At 39.2% G+C, this 13,953-nt stretch overlaps 1 protein-coding gene and 1 long non-coding RNA gene across 12 annotated transcripts in view; one reads left to right on the top strand and one right to left on the bottom strand.

Annotated features, from left to right (window-relative positions):
• Positions 1-13,953, bottom strand: part of ARHGEF33 (Rho guanine nucleotide exchange factor 33) — a 62,205-nt gene that overhangs the window by 19,692 nt on the left and 28,560 nt on the right. For 6 of the 11 annotated variants that reach the window (XM_084901494.1, XM_084901487.1, XM_084901491.1 and 3 more), the window contains 7 exons: positions 13,708-13,851; positions 9,809-9,973; positions 9,356-9,477; positions 7,042-7,184; positions 4,585-4,644; positions 3,324-3,548; positions 2,293-2,422 (listed from right to left, as the gene is read on the bottom strand). In XM_084901494.1, coding sequence (XP_084757620.1) covers positions 2,293-2,422; positions 3,324-3,548; positions 4,585-4,644; positions 7,042-7,184; positions 9,356-9,477; positions 9,809-9,973; positions 13,708-13,851 — 989 coding nt within the window. Of the gene's footprint in view, positions 1-2,292; positions 2,423-3,323; positions 3,549-4,584; positions 4,645-7,041; positions 7,185-9,355; positions 9,478-9,808; positions 9,974-10,997; positions 11,097-13,707; positions 13,852-13,953 lie in introns of those variants that run through there. The other 5 variants (XM_084901497.1, XM_084901488.1, XM_084901495.1 and 2 more) reach the window with 3 other exon arrangements.
• The window catches only part of LOC311631427, a 30,701-nt gene that overhangs the window by 9,569 nt on the left and 7,179 nt on the right, over positions 1-13,953 (top strand). The window contains exon 3 of the long non-coding RNA XR_014796576.1: positions 3,816-3,923. This is a non-coding gene — a long non-coding RNA (uncharacterized lncRNA). The remainder of the gene's footprint in view (positions 1-3,815; positions 3,924-13,953) is intronic.

The raw sequence follows: 13,953 nt of genomic DNA, 5'->3' as shown, positions 1-13,953 counted from the left end.
TTTTGAGAACACTGCCTTCTGCTGTACTGTGGCCAGTGTACTTGCAGAGTTGGAGAGCTGGTAACTTGGTTGTAGTCCAGGATACCTCATGGACTGTCACTGGGATAACAATTGGGATTTCAAGGTGAGGCCAGAGAAGGCTAATGCTCCCATCAAATATCACGGAAACACTTAAGTTACATGAAGACCAATGACCTACAGTGGGTTCTGAACCAAATATTGAAAACGGGCCTTAAAAAAGTTTTTTTTTTTAATTTAATAAAGATATTTGAAATCGGGGAGTCATGTGGAAGAAGTGAGCCAAGAGATGAAGAACAGAGGAAGAAAGAAGGCAAAACATACTGACCCTACTTCACTGTTTTGTATAATCCAGACCTGACTTCCAGAAGCAACTTTTTCATAACATAAAGTATTAAGTGCTCAACTTTACCTCTGTTCCTTAGTAGGAGTAAAATTATGTCAACATGAGTATTGGCATATTCCTTTGAAAGCCTCCAAAGTTACTTCAACTCTCACAGTCCAGTACTTAAATAATGAGGGAAATAAACTAAAATCAATCAAGGAAAATCCAATTATAGTTTCAAATTGATAACTTAGTTTTTGCCAGATTAGGTTTAATCTCCAAAATTTATCGGGAATTCATGCATCTTAACAAAAGGAAGATAAACAAACAGTTCAATCAAAAAATAGCAAAGGACCTAAATAGACACTTTTCGAAAGAGGACACACAGAAGGGCAAGAGACCTATGAAAACATGTTCAAGGTCACTAATCATCCGAGGGATGCAAATTAAAATGACAATGAGGTACCACCTCACACCTATCAGAATGGCTATCATCAACAAATCAACAAACGACAAGTGCTGGCGACAATGTGGAGAAAAAGGAACCCTCACGTACTGCTGGTGAGAATGCAAGGCTGGTATAACCACTGTGGAAAACAGTATGGACTTTCCTCAGAAAATTAAAAATTGAACTCCTATTTGACCCAGTAATCCCACTTCTAGGAATATATACCAAGAAATCAGAAAGGTATTTGCACCCCTATGTTCATAGCATAATTTACAATAGCTAAGATTTTGAAATAGCCTAAGTGTCCATCAGCAGATGAGTGGATTAAAAACTGGTACATTTACACAATGGAATTTTATGCTGCTATAAAAAAGAAAGAACTCTTACCACTTGAAACAGCATGGATGGATCTGGAGAGCATTATGCTAAGCAAATAAGCCAATCAGAGAAAGATAAATATCATATGATCTTACTCATTTGTGGAATATAATGAACAACATAAACTGATGAACAAAAATAGATCCAGAGACAGAAGCATCGAATAGACCGTCCAATCTCAGAGGGAAGGGAAGAACGGGGCGCGGGATAAGAGATCAACCAAAGGACTTTTATTCACGCATATAAGCATAACCAGTGGACACAGACAGTAGAGGGGGTAAGGGCATGTGCTGGGGGGTGGGAGTGGCTGGGTGGAGTCCAGTGGGGGGGAAAGGAGACATATGTAATACTTGAAACAATAAGGAATTTAAATTAAAAAGAAAAATATGTGCCATCTGGTGATGACCTGCAGCATACAACTTAAGTTCTTGGTGGATGTGGCCCTGAAGTTCAGCTTGTAAGGCTAATTGGCAATCCTATGGAGCTGACTTTGCCCCACCCCACCCCCAAATTGTTCATACAAGACTGATCCTGAGGCCATGGCTCGCTCTATCTGGATGAATCAGACCAGAAAAAGCCAAGAACCCCAACTTCTGTGATCCTCCAACAAATGGGCATCAGGCTTGTCTGCCCTCCCAGTGATGGGCAGGGATACCTTGAAACAGGCTGAAGAGGCTTTTGAGCACGGTGCTTTTTCCGAGGGAAAACCTGAGGTTCTATTTTATAGGCTTGAGAAGACATGACAGCCTCAGGTTTAAGTGCCATATGTAGTTTATGGTGTGTGTTCTTTTCACACCCTGCTCACTTTCCCACAGGGGTAGAAAGTGCTGAAAGCTTAGAATTTTTATAGGAAATGTAGTTAATGTTAATAAATTTATTTTCAGTTTTGCATGGGGAAAAGCACCTGTAGGAAAAAGGAATGCTTTCATTCTGTTGTGTATCTCACTCAGCCGATCTATTGAAAGTACACACGGAGGCTTCTGAAAAAGCTTAGAAAACCTGTTGCTGCATATTCTCTTTTCAAAAACTATTTCTGGAACTCAGAATTACCAAAGTAGAAACAATAAACACTTACCTTAAATCTTAATCAATCTGAAAAGCAAAGGCAATGAATACATGATACCTTCTCTCTTTGGAATTCCTCTTTCCATCTGACCCCTGGAATGTTGCCTTGATCTTCAGGATTAGAGAGATGTTAATGACATATTTTCTTTCTGACTCAAGCAGTTCCAGAGCCACAGTTTGTCTTTTAGCTTTAAAAACAAATCAAGGAAGGAATTGTTAACCACTTCTCCCCAAAACCCTATCAAATGTTAGCAGTACAAATGAAAGCAATAGCATATGAAAAGATGCTCAATAGGACCAGTTTGGCTCAGTGGATAGAGCGTTGGCCTGCGGACTGAAAGGTCCCAGGTTCAATTCCAGTCAAGGGTATGTACCTTGGTTGTGGGCACATCCCCAGTAGGGGGTGTGCAAGAGGCAGCTGATCGATGATTCTCTCTCATCGATGTTTCTAACTCTCTATCCCTCTCTCTTCCTCTCTGTAAAAAATCAATAAAATATATTAAAAAAGAAAAGAAAAGAGAAAAGAAAAGAAAAGAAAAGATGCTCAACATTGCCCAGCTAGTGTGGCTAAGTGGTTGAGCTTTGACCCATGAACCAGGAGGTTATGGTTCATAGTGCAAGAAGATTTTTTTCTCTCTCTCCCCCTCCTCCCTTAAAAAAAAATAAATATTTCAAAATATATTTGTATTGATTTCAGAGAGGAAGGGAGAGGGAGAGACATCAATGATGAGAGAGAATTGGCTGCCTCCTGCAAGCCCCTTACTGAGAATCAAGCCTGAAACCCAGGCATGTGCTCTGAGTGGGTATCGAACTATGGCCTCCTGGTTCATGGTTGGATGCTCAACCCCTGAGCCACATTGACCAGGCAGTAAAAAAAATATATATTTTTTAAATGAGTGGATACCCAGAATCATGGTGGTAGTCCCAGCTGACCATTGTGACCTCTATAAGGCTTCAGCTAGTTCATCCGGAAATGAAACTATAATCTAGGTGGTCTCATAAGTCCAGTGAATCTGAATTTCAAGGATTCTAGTCCTTAGGTCATCGTGTTCTTTAAAATTTCAGCCTGCTTTTCCCCTTGGGGCTTACCAGCTAAAGAAGTTTCACATAAAACATTTTCGAAGGAACTGTGTCTGCCCTGGCCAACTTCCTTGAGTTTATCTGGGTGGTCTTTTGTGACATATTCCTCGCCCCATTCTTTCCCGTCCTTCGGCTGCCTCCACACACCAGATGGCACATGGCCCTTCGACTGGATGTCGCCTGTGAGGCAAGGCTTGAGGTTTTCTTCTGTTTCTGGAGTTGTTGGGTTCATTCCTGAAAAATAACATTTGCCATCAAAAAGATCTATTTTTTTATTGTATTTGTTAGTAATTCTTAAATATCATGCTCCTGTGTGGGCTGAAATATCAACTAAGGATTAAAAGTCTCCACAGTTGCAAAGCATCACCTCTCTTTGCTTCTGGTCTATACAACATCTATTCTTTATACATAGTCTCTACTAAATAAGAAGTTTTTAAAAATAAATTTCTAAAATAATATTAATTTGTATAGTATGTATCGACTCATACTGCTTCCTTTCAGGTGAGCACATCAAATACCAGTAGCACTAGGAAGAAAGTACAGAAAGAGACGGAAAGGGCCAAAGGCAATGTCAGCTTTTGGAACTTGTCCCCCTTGGCCCTGATGATGGTAAGTTGCAGAAAGAAAGGAATAGTGAGTGAAGCAAGATTAAATAAGTTATAACATTTGGGTGAATTGTGTATTAAGTAAATAACTTTTTGATTAAGTAAACCAGTGATTTTCAACCAGTGTGCCATAAAAATTTTAAAAACATGCAGTACCTGATCTCTTTTCCATCAAATTGTTAAATAAATAAAAAATTATAATATTCAATCTGTGTGAATGAATAAAATTAGATCTACTTTTTGTTAGGCAAAAATATATTTTTTGGTGTACAGCAGAATTTTAATAATTTGTTTGTGTGTGCCATGAGATGAAAAAGGTTGAAAATCGCTGAAGTAAACTATAAAATGTGTGTTCATATGCAACTATGTCATGCTATCTACATACAGCTGTGAGTTCTCAGTTAATGTTAATTCATCAGTACTGTAATTGAAAGAAGTCAGAAAGAATCAAGAATACTGGTTTGATCTTAAAACTTCCCCACCCCTTCTCTGTTTTGGGTTTAATTGAGTCACTGACCTATTCCAGCACACATCTCAGAATCTCAATAACCAGTATGCTTTGTTTTGCCTGGTTTGGCACTGAGGGAGTAGAAGCAGTAATAGCAAGGAAGGTGAAAAAAGGGGAAGGAAGGAACTGCTAGAAGGAAAAAAGAAGAGCCACTTACCAGGACCCATCATTCCCTTCACATTACTATCTCCTATATGCATGGATTTGGACTCTTGGGCTGCAGAGAAAGGAAAGCCTTCACTCAGTATTCATTCCACTAACATGGACTGGGCACCTTCTGTGAGCTAGCTAGGCTCTCGGGACAGACTCACAGAATTCACTGTTTTCTGGGGGAGACCACAGTGGGAAAAATACAATGTAATATGACAAGTGCTATTACCCCATTTGTAAAAAGATGTAATAGTAGTACTTTTCCTCATAGCCCACCATAAGTATTAAATTAGTTAGTATTTGTAAGCTCTTAAAGTGGTACCTGACACACAGTACTAGCTGAGTTATTGTTTAACTGATGGTGAAGAGGGTAATGATGAGAGGAGGGAGAATGGTGCGGTTAAAATATGTCAGACCCTGTCATTCCTCTGCTTAGCCCTCTGATGGCTTCCCATTTTAGTGCAAAAGCCAAAGACCATATAATGATGTAAGTCCCTAAAATATCTGCCCTTCTTCCCTGCCTGCTGTTCCCTTTCTTTTAAAATGAAAAAACAAAACAAAACAAAAAAAAAAAAAAAAAAAAACGCATCTCCTATTGGTAGTGGCTTTTCCCTTTCTTTTCCTCAGTATCATAGCTAAGTTCCTTCAGGTCTTTTCCTGGTAGACACTATAAAATTACACCTATGTGTATTTTCTCCTCGTCACTATCTCAGATACTATATATTTTATTTATCTTGTTCATTGTCTGTTTCCTTCAGAACCAAGACTCCATGAGGACAGGAATTTTTGTTGTTTTGTTCAATATTATATCCCATCATTTAAATCAATGCCTGGGGTGGATGAATGGATGGATGAATGGATAGAAGAAAGGATGAGTAGGTATAACCAACAGCTTGACTGCAACCTCAGCTTAGCTAAGCCAGAGGCATCCAGCTAAGCTGTATATGTATTCCCGACTCAGAGAAACTGTGACATAATGAATGTTTGCTATTTTAAGCTACTAGATTTGGGGGTACTGTATTTTAGCTAACAGTGGATAAGTCAATCCTTTCTGAAAGTTTAGTCCTTTGATCTTGAGTTTTAATGTAACCTTCTACCAATAGTATACATAATATCTTATTATGACACATTATCCCCAAATTTTTGCAGCAACTTGGTAGGATAAACTATGTTATATAAGCCATGCCTACTCAAAGTGAAGGAAGAAGGAGTTGCCATTAAATAGCTCATTTAAATCCATCTGGACACTTTACAAATATAATTTCTAATAATTTCTCTTGTAAAAATGTTCAGTGGCATTGGTCTGACCTCTACTTTGCAAGCCCCTCCTGAAATCTCCCCTAACAAGACCATCTTTTATGTCATGCTCTTCATGACGTAGAGCAAAGAATATAGACCCACCTACCATAAACCCACATCCCAGATGGATCAAGTGAGTTTTCCCAGGCTGCACCTATCCATCTCTAAAATAACTGCTCAAGTGGATAAAAACATTTTTAAAAAGCAAATCTGTACTTTGAAGTTAATACTGATTAAAAGCCATTTGATTTAGATTTTTAAATTCAGTTATTCAAAACACATATATTGCCATTGAATATATGAGCCAAATTGTTCATTAAGCCAATTGAGGACTTTATAATTGGTTCAGAAGTTACTGAGCCTCTTTTGGAGACTTTCTACATAAGACAAAAAGAAAAGAAGAAAATTCACCTAAACATGGTTAATATATACATTCATTCTCCTGTAGGTGCTTTGCTAGATTTTGTTGAGGATACAAAGAAGTAGCAATCCTTTTTTGTTTTGTTCCTTTTCCTGAGTTAAACACAGGTCACTTACAGATGTCTGCAGACATCCCTTGGAATGCCATTTTCTTCAGTACTGCCCAACTACAATTTCTATTATCGGTTCTAACATCTCTCAGAACAGGGATGTGGCTGGTGACTTTCAGCCCACAGACAGCACCAGCTCTGGTTTTCCAGAAAAAGAGAAGTACGAAGTTAGATTGTATGAGGGCACTGCCTGCAGTTAGGGCAGATATATCTTTCTCATGTCAGTGAAACCTTTGCTGAAAAAGAAGCAGAACACACAATTTTACCCATGCTAAGAATATAGCTACTTTAAAATGTCTATGTAGAGAGACAAGGATTGAGAAAGTAATATGGGAAATAAAAATAGAGTAATTTTTTAAACATTTTCCTTTTTATGGTTGTACAACAAATTATCTCTGGTCCATTTGAAATTCAAAACACCCAGTATTTTCAAAAAAAAGAAAACATTTTTAAATTAGGGAGACTCTCCTGATTTTTCAGATCCTCTGCATTCTTTTTAATTCCATATGCAAGAGGGAAAATTCTGAGCAATACACCATTTTCCTCTAACAGGGATGAAGGCTTTAGGCCCACTTAAGCCCTCAGAATCAAGGGGGGAAAATCATGGCTAATTCAGTATGATTTGTGAGCTGTACCTTTTTCATAGGCCTGAGAAGGCATGAGGTTTGTGAAGTCCTCACTTGGAAGAACAGGCTCAGGGATATTGATTGAACGGAAAGGACTTCCTTGTGCTTGAGCAGGCCCAGCCTGTGAGCCATGCTCTTCTTTCTGAGTTTTCCTAGGAAAGGGAAACAAAAGATCTTAATACCTGGTGGGTTAGGAAGAGATTCAGTTCAGAATAATTCAAAAAAATTTCTAAGTTATTGTGTTGAACCATATAAAATTGCTGTTTTAGTAAATTAACAATGATCAAACACTGGCAATTTAATTCATCGCCAAAGTTGGGGGGAAAAAATTAAGTATCTATAAATCACCTTCTAATTGTAATATCTACTGTACATTCTTTTTAAATATATATATTTTATTGATTTTATACAGAGAGGAAGGGAGAGAGATAGAGAGTTAGAAACATTGATGATAGAGAAACATCGATCAGCTGCCTCTTGCACATCCCCTACTGAGGATATGCCCGAAACCAAGGTACATTGAACCTGGGACCTTTCAGACTACAGGCTGAAGTTCTATATCCCCTGAGCCAAACCTGTTTCAGCTGTAATATCTACATTCTTATTTCTCTGTTACTGGCTTTCCTATCATCAGGGTCTTTTATAGAGTTTGCAGTGGTGACAATTTGCTTAGGATGATTTATATTAATTTCACAAAGAAACACAATGGTACCAGAAGACAGAAGTCTTCAGCTGAAAACAATTAGCCATTCTCCTGGGCCACACAAATGTTAATTGCCATATTTCTAGTATAAAAACATCCTATCAAATAAAGAGGGAATATGCTAACTGACCCTCACGCTGTCACAAAGATGGCAATATCCATAGTCAACAAGGAGGGAATATGCTAATTGACTGCCATGCCCTCAAAGATGGCAGCACCCATAACCACAAGATGGTGGTGCCCAGTCCTCTCAGCCCTGCTGGGGCGGCAGGCACATGACAAAGCCGGGCCCACCTGCTTCCAGAGTCCTCCAGTCCCCTCAGTCCCCCAGCTGCCCAGGACTGGCCCCAGGCACAGGCAAGCTTCAGATGACGGCTGCCCAGCTGCCCAGGGCAGGCCCAAGGTGCAGGCGAGCCTTGGATAGTGGCTGCTCAGCCACTCAGGGCTGCCTGATGCTCAGGTAACCAGGGCCGACCAAGGCTTGCACTGCTGGCAGTGGCAGCAGCAGAGGTGTGATGGGGCGTTGCCTTCCCCTGATCACCAGGTTGCCTCTCGCCAGTGAGGGCTCCTGGACTGTGTGAGGGGGCAGGCTGAGCTGAGGGACCCTCCCTCCAGTGCATTAATTTTCATGCACCGGGCCTCTAGTATAAAAATAAAGATTATGTATGTTTAGTGGTGAAACTATGTGAGTCAACATGGTTGAGGTATCTATATATATATAAAAGGCTAATATGTAAAGTGTCCCCATGGGAGTTTGACCTGGAGACCAGGAGTTCTATCACTCTCTATGATGTGTGCTGACCACCAGGGGGCAGCACAGAATGAAGGAAGGCCCCTGCTGGCAGCCAGGGAAAGGAGGCTCTGGCCAGCATCTGGCAGCCAGCAGTTGGGGAAGGGAGACCCCCAGCCAGCAGCCAGAAGGCCCCAATCGGCTCTGAACGCCCCAAGGGACCCAATCTGTGCATGAATTTCATGCACCAGGCCTCTAGTTGTTTAATATAAACTTATTTTCCATGGTAGAAGTAAAATAATAGCATTAGAGAAATTTCAGAAAACTAATTTAAAAAAGAAAATCACTGGTGACCCTCCCATTTTAACACAACAACCATTATTTTAAAATATGTCTTGCCTGGCCTGCATGGCTCAGTGGTTTAGTGTTGAACTATGAACCAGGAGGTCATAGTTTGAGTCCTAGTCAAGGCCCATGCCTGGGTTGTGGGTTCAAGCCCAAGTGTGGGGTATGCAGCAGGCAGCCAATCAGTGATTCCCATCATTGATGTTTCTCTCTCATGCTCCCTCTCCCTTCCTCTCTGAAATCATTTAAAAAAAAAAATGTATTTTTAGCTGTAATTTTACATGGTTTTACAGTTGAAATCCAATTCTACATGCCATTTTATACCATTTTCATTTTACTGCCTATTAAATGCATTTCCATTTAATAGTTACCATCAGTTCTTAGTGTTAACTAACTTTTATGGCACTCTAATCTCACCAGATGCTGACCCATAGAGCCCAGTGGCCAGCTAGCTCTGTACTGACAGTGAGGAAGGTGTTCTCAGAGTCTCTGTAAAGTCATTACTTATGGCTTTGCCTTTGGTTAATTTTTTGTAGAAAACTCACTTGGCTTTCACTTTTCGAGATTCTCTTCGCTTCTCCTGTTGAAGCTGTTCAATTTTCTGTTGCATCTCTTCTTGTTTGGAAGTGATTGCCTGGATCATTGACATGGCATTGCTCAGTTCTTCCTAAAAATTAAGCATCAATATGTATTTAATCTGGCATATTGTGTAAAAATATAAAATATAGTATCTAGTATACAGTAAACTTTTAATTCATTTTTGTTGAATGAATGAATCAATCAATGGATGAGAGGTGAAAATTTTACTTCTGTGGTCTAATTTTAACACAAAGATCCAAGAAAGAAAAGCATAAAATAGATATTTTTCTGTGATAATTAATGAATGGGATAGTGGGAATATTCTTCTATTTGGCTGCTATGTGAAAAGGTAATTTTTCTTCTTGTGTAACCAAGACCAAGGATCTTTCTTCAGCAGTGAAACAGAAGAGGGGGCCTACTTTGAAATAGTTTAATGAATTCTTCATCTCAGTAACTTTTTCTTCCATGGAACATTTGCAGGTCTTAACCTTTTCTTCCACAGCATATTCTCCATGTTGAATTCTTGACAGTTCGTGCATTGCTTCTGTGAAACCAGTTTTGAGTTCAGAGGCCAGGGCCTGCAACTAAATAATACACGAAGAGTGAATTCAGTTTACTATAAAGAATTATAAATAGCACCATTGTCCTTTTGAATTTTCCTTTCTGTTTGAGAAACCAGGCTCTTGAGAGAATTTACAGACATCATTTCCTATTACACTGAAGTTTGGGCAACCTAAGGCAACCGCGGCCCCATGCATCTCGGGCAAGGCTGGGGAACGTCTGGCCCGCAAGCCACATGAGGCCTGTGAAATCATTTTGTCCGGCCCTACCGAGGCATTAGGAGTGAGTTAATTAAATGTTTGGCCAAGTATAGCAGGCTAGTTTTTAAGTTGATAATTTTGTATGCTCCAAAAATTATGTTACAAATATCCAAATGACCCTTGACAGTAAAAAAGGTCCCCCACCCCTGATCTAGGGAAAAGAAGGCCCTTTTTATAAAGCACATTCTGTTGCTTGATAGTGACAAGAAAGCAAGCAAATAATTAATTTTACAAGTGCACCTATAAGCTACTTATGTATTCTAACACCTTTGATTAAAATGAGATTTACTTAAGCCTAGCCAGTATGGTTGAGCGTCGACCTGTGAACCATGAGTATGGTTGCTTTTCAGTTCCTGGTCAGGGCACATGCCCTGGTTGAGTGCTGAATCCCCAGTGTGGGGCATGAAGGAGGCAGCCAATTAATGATTCTCTCTCATCACCAATGCTTCTATCTCTCCCTCTCTGAAATCAATTTAAAGAAAAAAAAATTCTTAAATAAGATTTACTTGAAAACAATATAAGCACATGAAAAACAGTCTTGGTCCTGTAACTCTTCAATTCCATGAGAAAAAGGATGGGTATATTATCCCTGGTTGTTAGGAGAAGATGAAGAAATTTAGTTATTTCACTTAAAAATTAAATGATAAAAAGGATGATAACTAAATGTATCTGAGAATTTCTTTAAAATCGACTTTTTTAATTATTGAGTGATAGCATGAAAAAAGAAACAATAGTATTTTCACAGGCAGATTGCTTTAGTTTATAAGGAAGGCACAGAAGCATTTACAATGGTAGGAGCTCAGCATGTTGTTGATAGTGATATAATTCATCTTCTGCAGTCAAATCTGGTCATGTTGCAGAGCACACATTGGACTTCTATTGTCAACTTCCACACATAAAAAGGTAATTAATACTGGAGTCAGATAAGGTACAAATCTTAGCACTTTTCCACAAGTACTAGGATCTTAGACAAGTTGTTTTAACCTCTTTGTAGCAGTTTCCTCATCCACAAAATAACCATAACAACACCTATTTCACAAGGCTGTTTTGATACTAAAATAAATAAATGTAGATAAGGTGCCTGTCCTAGTACATGCTAGATACATTGAAGATGTTTAAGAAATTTTAATTCTCCACTTTTAAGTGGCAAATCAGGAAGTTAAGCACAGATAAGATCAGGCGTGTCCAGGAGGGTATGAACCTGGAAAGTATTATGCTAAGTAAAATAAGCCATGCTCAAAATAGGTCCAGAGACATAGAAGCATGGAACAGACTGTCAAATCTCAGAGGGAAGGCAGGCATGGGTGGTGAGTGGGAAGAGATCAACCCAAGAACTTATATGCATATATGCATAAACCATGGACACAGACAATAGTGTGGTAAAGGCCTGGGGTGGGAGGTGAGAGCGGGTTAGAAGGGGTCAATGGGGAAAAAAGGAGGATATATATATATATATATATATATATATATATATATATATATATACTTTCAATAATAAAGATTTTTTTTTTAAGTTAAGCACAAACAAATGTGGAGAAAATGGAGCACTTCTAAAGTTGAGTTTTATTCATTGGACAAATGAAAAAGCATTTCCAAAGTTCCTGATGAAGAAACACAATTGAGTTTTTTTTTTTCAGTGATAAAAAATGCATATTTGTGCCGGGACCGGTTTGGCTCAATGGATAGAGCATCGGCTTGGGGACTAAAGGGCCCCGGGTTCGATTCTGGTCAAGGGCATGTACCTTGGTTGCGGGCATATCCCCAGTAGGGGGTGTGCAAGAGGCAGCTGATCGATGACTCTCTCTCATCGATGTTTCTAACTCTCTATCTCTCTCCCTTCCTCTCTGTACAAAAATCAATAAAATATATTTTTAAAAAAATGCATATTTGTATTTTAAACAATGTAACTAAAACTTGATGTAAATTCCTCCTTTTTTGGCTTAATATCATTTATTCAGTATGAAATCTTTATATGTTCCTTGTGTTAAGAGTAAATGTACATTAGATCTTGGTTAAAAAATAAGCATTTCCAACAGGCAATAACTTAATAACAATAAGATAACATGACTTTCTTGACAAATATAATCTTATACTCTGCTAAGTAGAGGAACTCTTAGCTTCAGATCTCTCTGTAAAACACTTTGTTTAGAAGATTTGTTCTATAATTAAGATATCCACCAACTATTCTATTTTTAAAACATAGTTTTTATTGATTTCAGAGAGGAAGGGAGAGGGAGAGAGAGATAGGAACATCAATAATGAGAGAGAATCATTGATTAGCTGCCTACTGCATGCCCCCTACTTGGGATTGAGCCTGCAACCTGGGCATGTGCCCTTGACTGGAATTGAACCCAGGACTCTTCAGTCTGCAGACCAGTGCTCTATCCATTGAGCCAAACCAGCTAGGGCAAGTATTTTAATTTTAAAGGTACCTTAACAAAATTCCTTCAAATGTGTATTTCTAAACATTTTGAAATTTGGTTGTCTAAATGGTTTCAACTTGCACTTCCCACTATAAGTTATAAACACACCACTTTTTTTAAAATACAGCATTTTGTGGTTCACTGTGATTCACAAAGGTTTATCTTGAGGGCTGGGAGTAGGAAGAAATGGAAGGAACCAAAGATCATACAGATGGGGGGGGGCGGGGCACAGACCTGTCAAATGTTTAGGAAACAACATGAGTAATCTGCTTTTTATTCCAATCATTTAAATTTTATTTAATCTTTGTGATGGATTTTAGCACTTGTCCTAATGCAGTCATCATGATGGATTAAATCTCCAAATAAACTACTTTTGATCTGGTAATTGTCATTGTGTAAATTCATCTGTGAGCAAAATAAGCCAAATCCACAGCTATATAGTATCAAAGCAAAATTTATGCAAGTTTTAAAACTGAAGGGAGGAAACCTAGCATTCATGCAGGTGCTCTGAAATTCACTCAGGTTTCCTGCTTGAAAAACAGAGGGAACCAGTACCTGACAGAAATAGGTTTCATGATCACTGCTCTCATAGGTGTTTCCCCAGGAGCCAAACGGCAACAGAAGGATTTTTCCTCACTTGTAGAACCCCAGCTCTTGAAAAATTAAAAACTATCAAAATGTTTCTCTAACAGGTTATATAGGGACTTTGGGAATTCTGGAACCATTTTGAGCTGTGAGCCCTCTTCCTTCACATATGTTACTTTGAGCCCATTGGGTACCTGCCATTGAAACAGCACTACTGCTTTAGATATAGCTTCACAGGCAGGGGCCAGCCAGGGAGCGATGCCATAGTGAGTGTAGTCACACCCCTGACACAGCCTGTCCCTTTTAGGATGGTTGGACCATGGTATCTTTAGTTGCTACCGGCTGGTTTTCCAGGGCCAACTGGCCATTCAGTTGTGAATAAAAAAAATACTCTGAAGTCATGGACTTACATCTTTTACTCTGCTCTCTATTCCACTTTCTTGTTTGATAGCCCACAACCCACCCCAAGGTTCAGAAACAGGTGTCTACCTTGTTCTCCAGCGAGTTGAACACGTTGCTCATCTCGTTGACTTTCTCATGAAGCTGCTCTAGAGAGGTTATGATCCCTCCATCCTGCCGCTGAAGGCGGGCTCCCACTGGAGTCAGGTTCAGGGAAGGCTTGTACTTCGAAGCCTAGGGTACCACAGAGGGCATCTTAGGCTTAAAGAAATAGGGGAGAGGAGTCGGAATTCTTTGTATTTCCTGCTCTTAATTTCTGTTTCTCCGGGTTTTTTT

Source organism: Pipistrellus hanaki (genome assembly GCF_964339955.1).
Source record: "Pipistrellus hanaki genome assembly, chromosome: 12".
NCBI lineage: Eukaryota > Metazoa > Chordata > Mammalia > Chiroptera > Vespertilionidae > Pipistrellus > Pipistrellus hanaki.
This window is presented reverse-complemented; position numbering and strand designations above follow the sequence as displayed.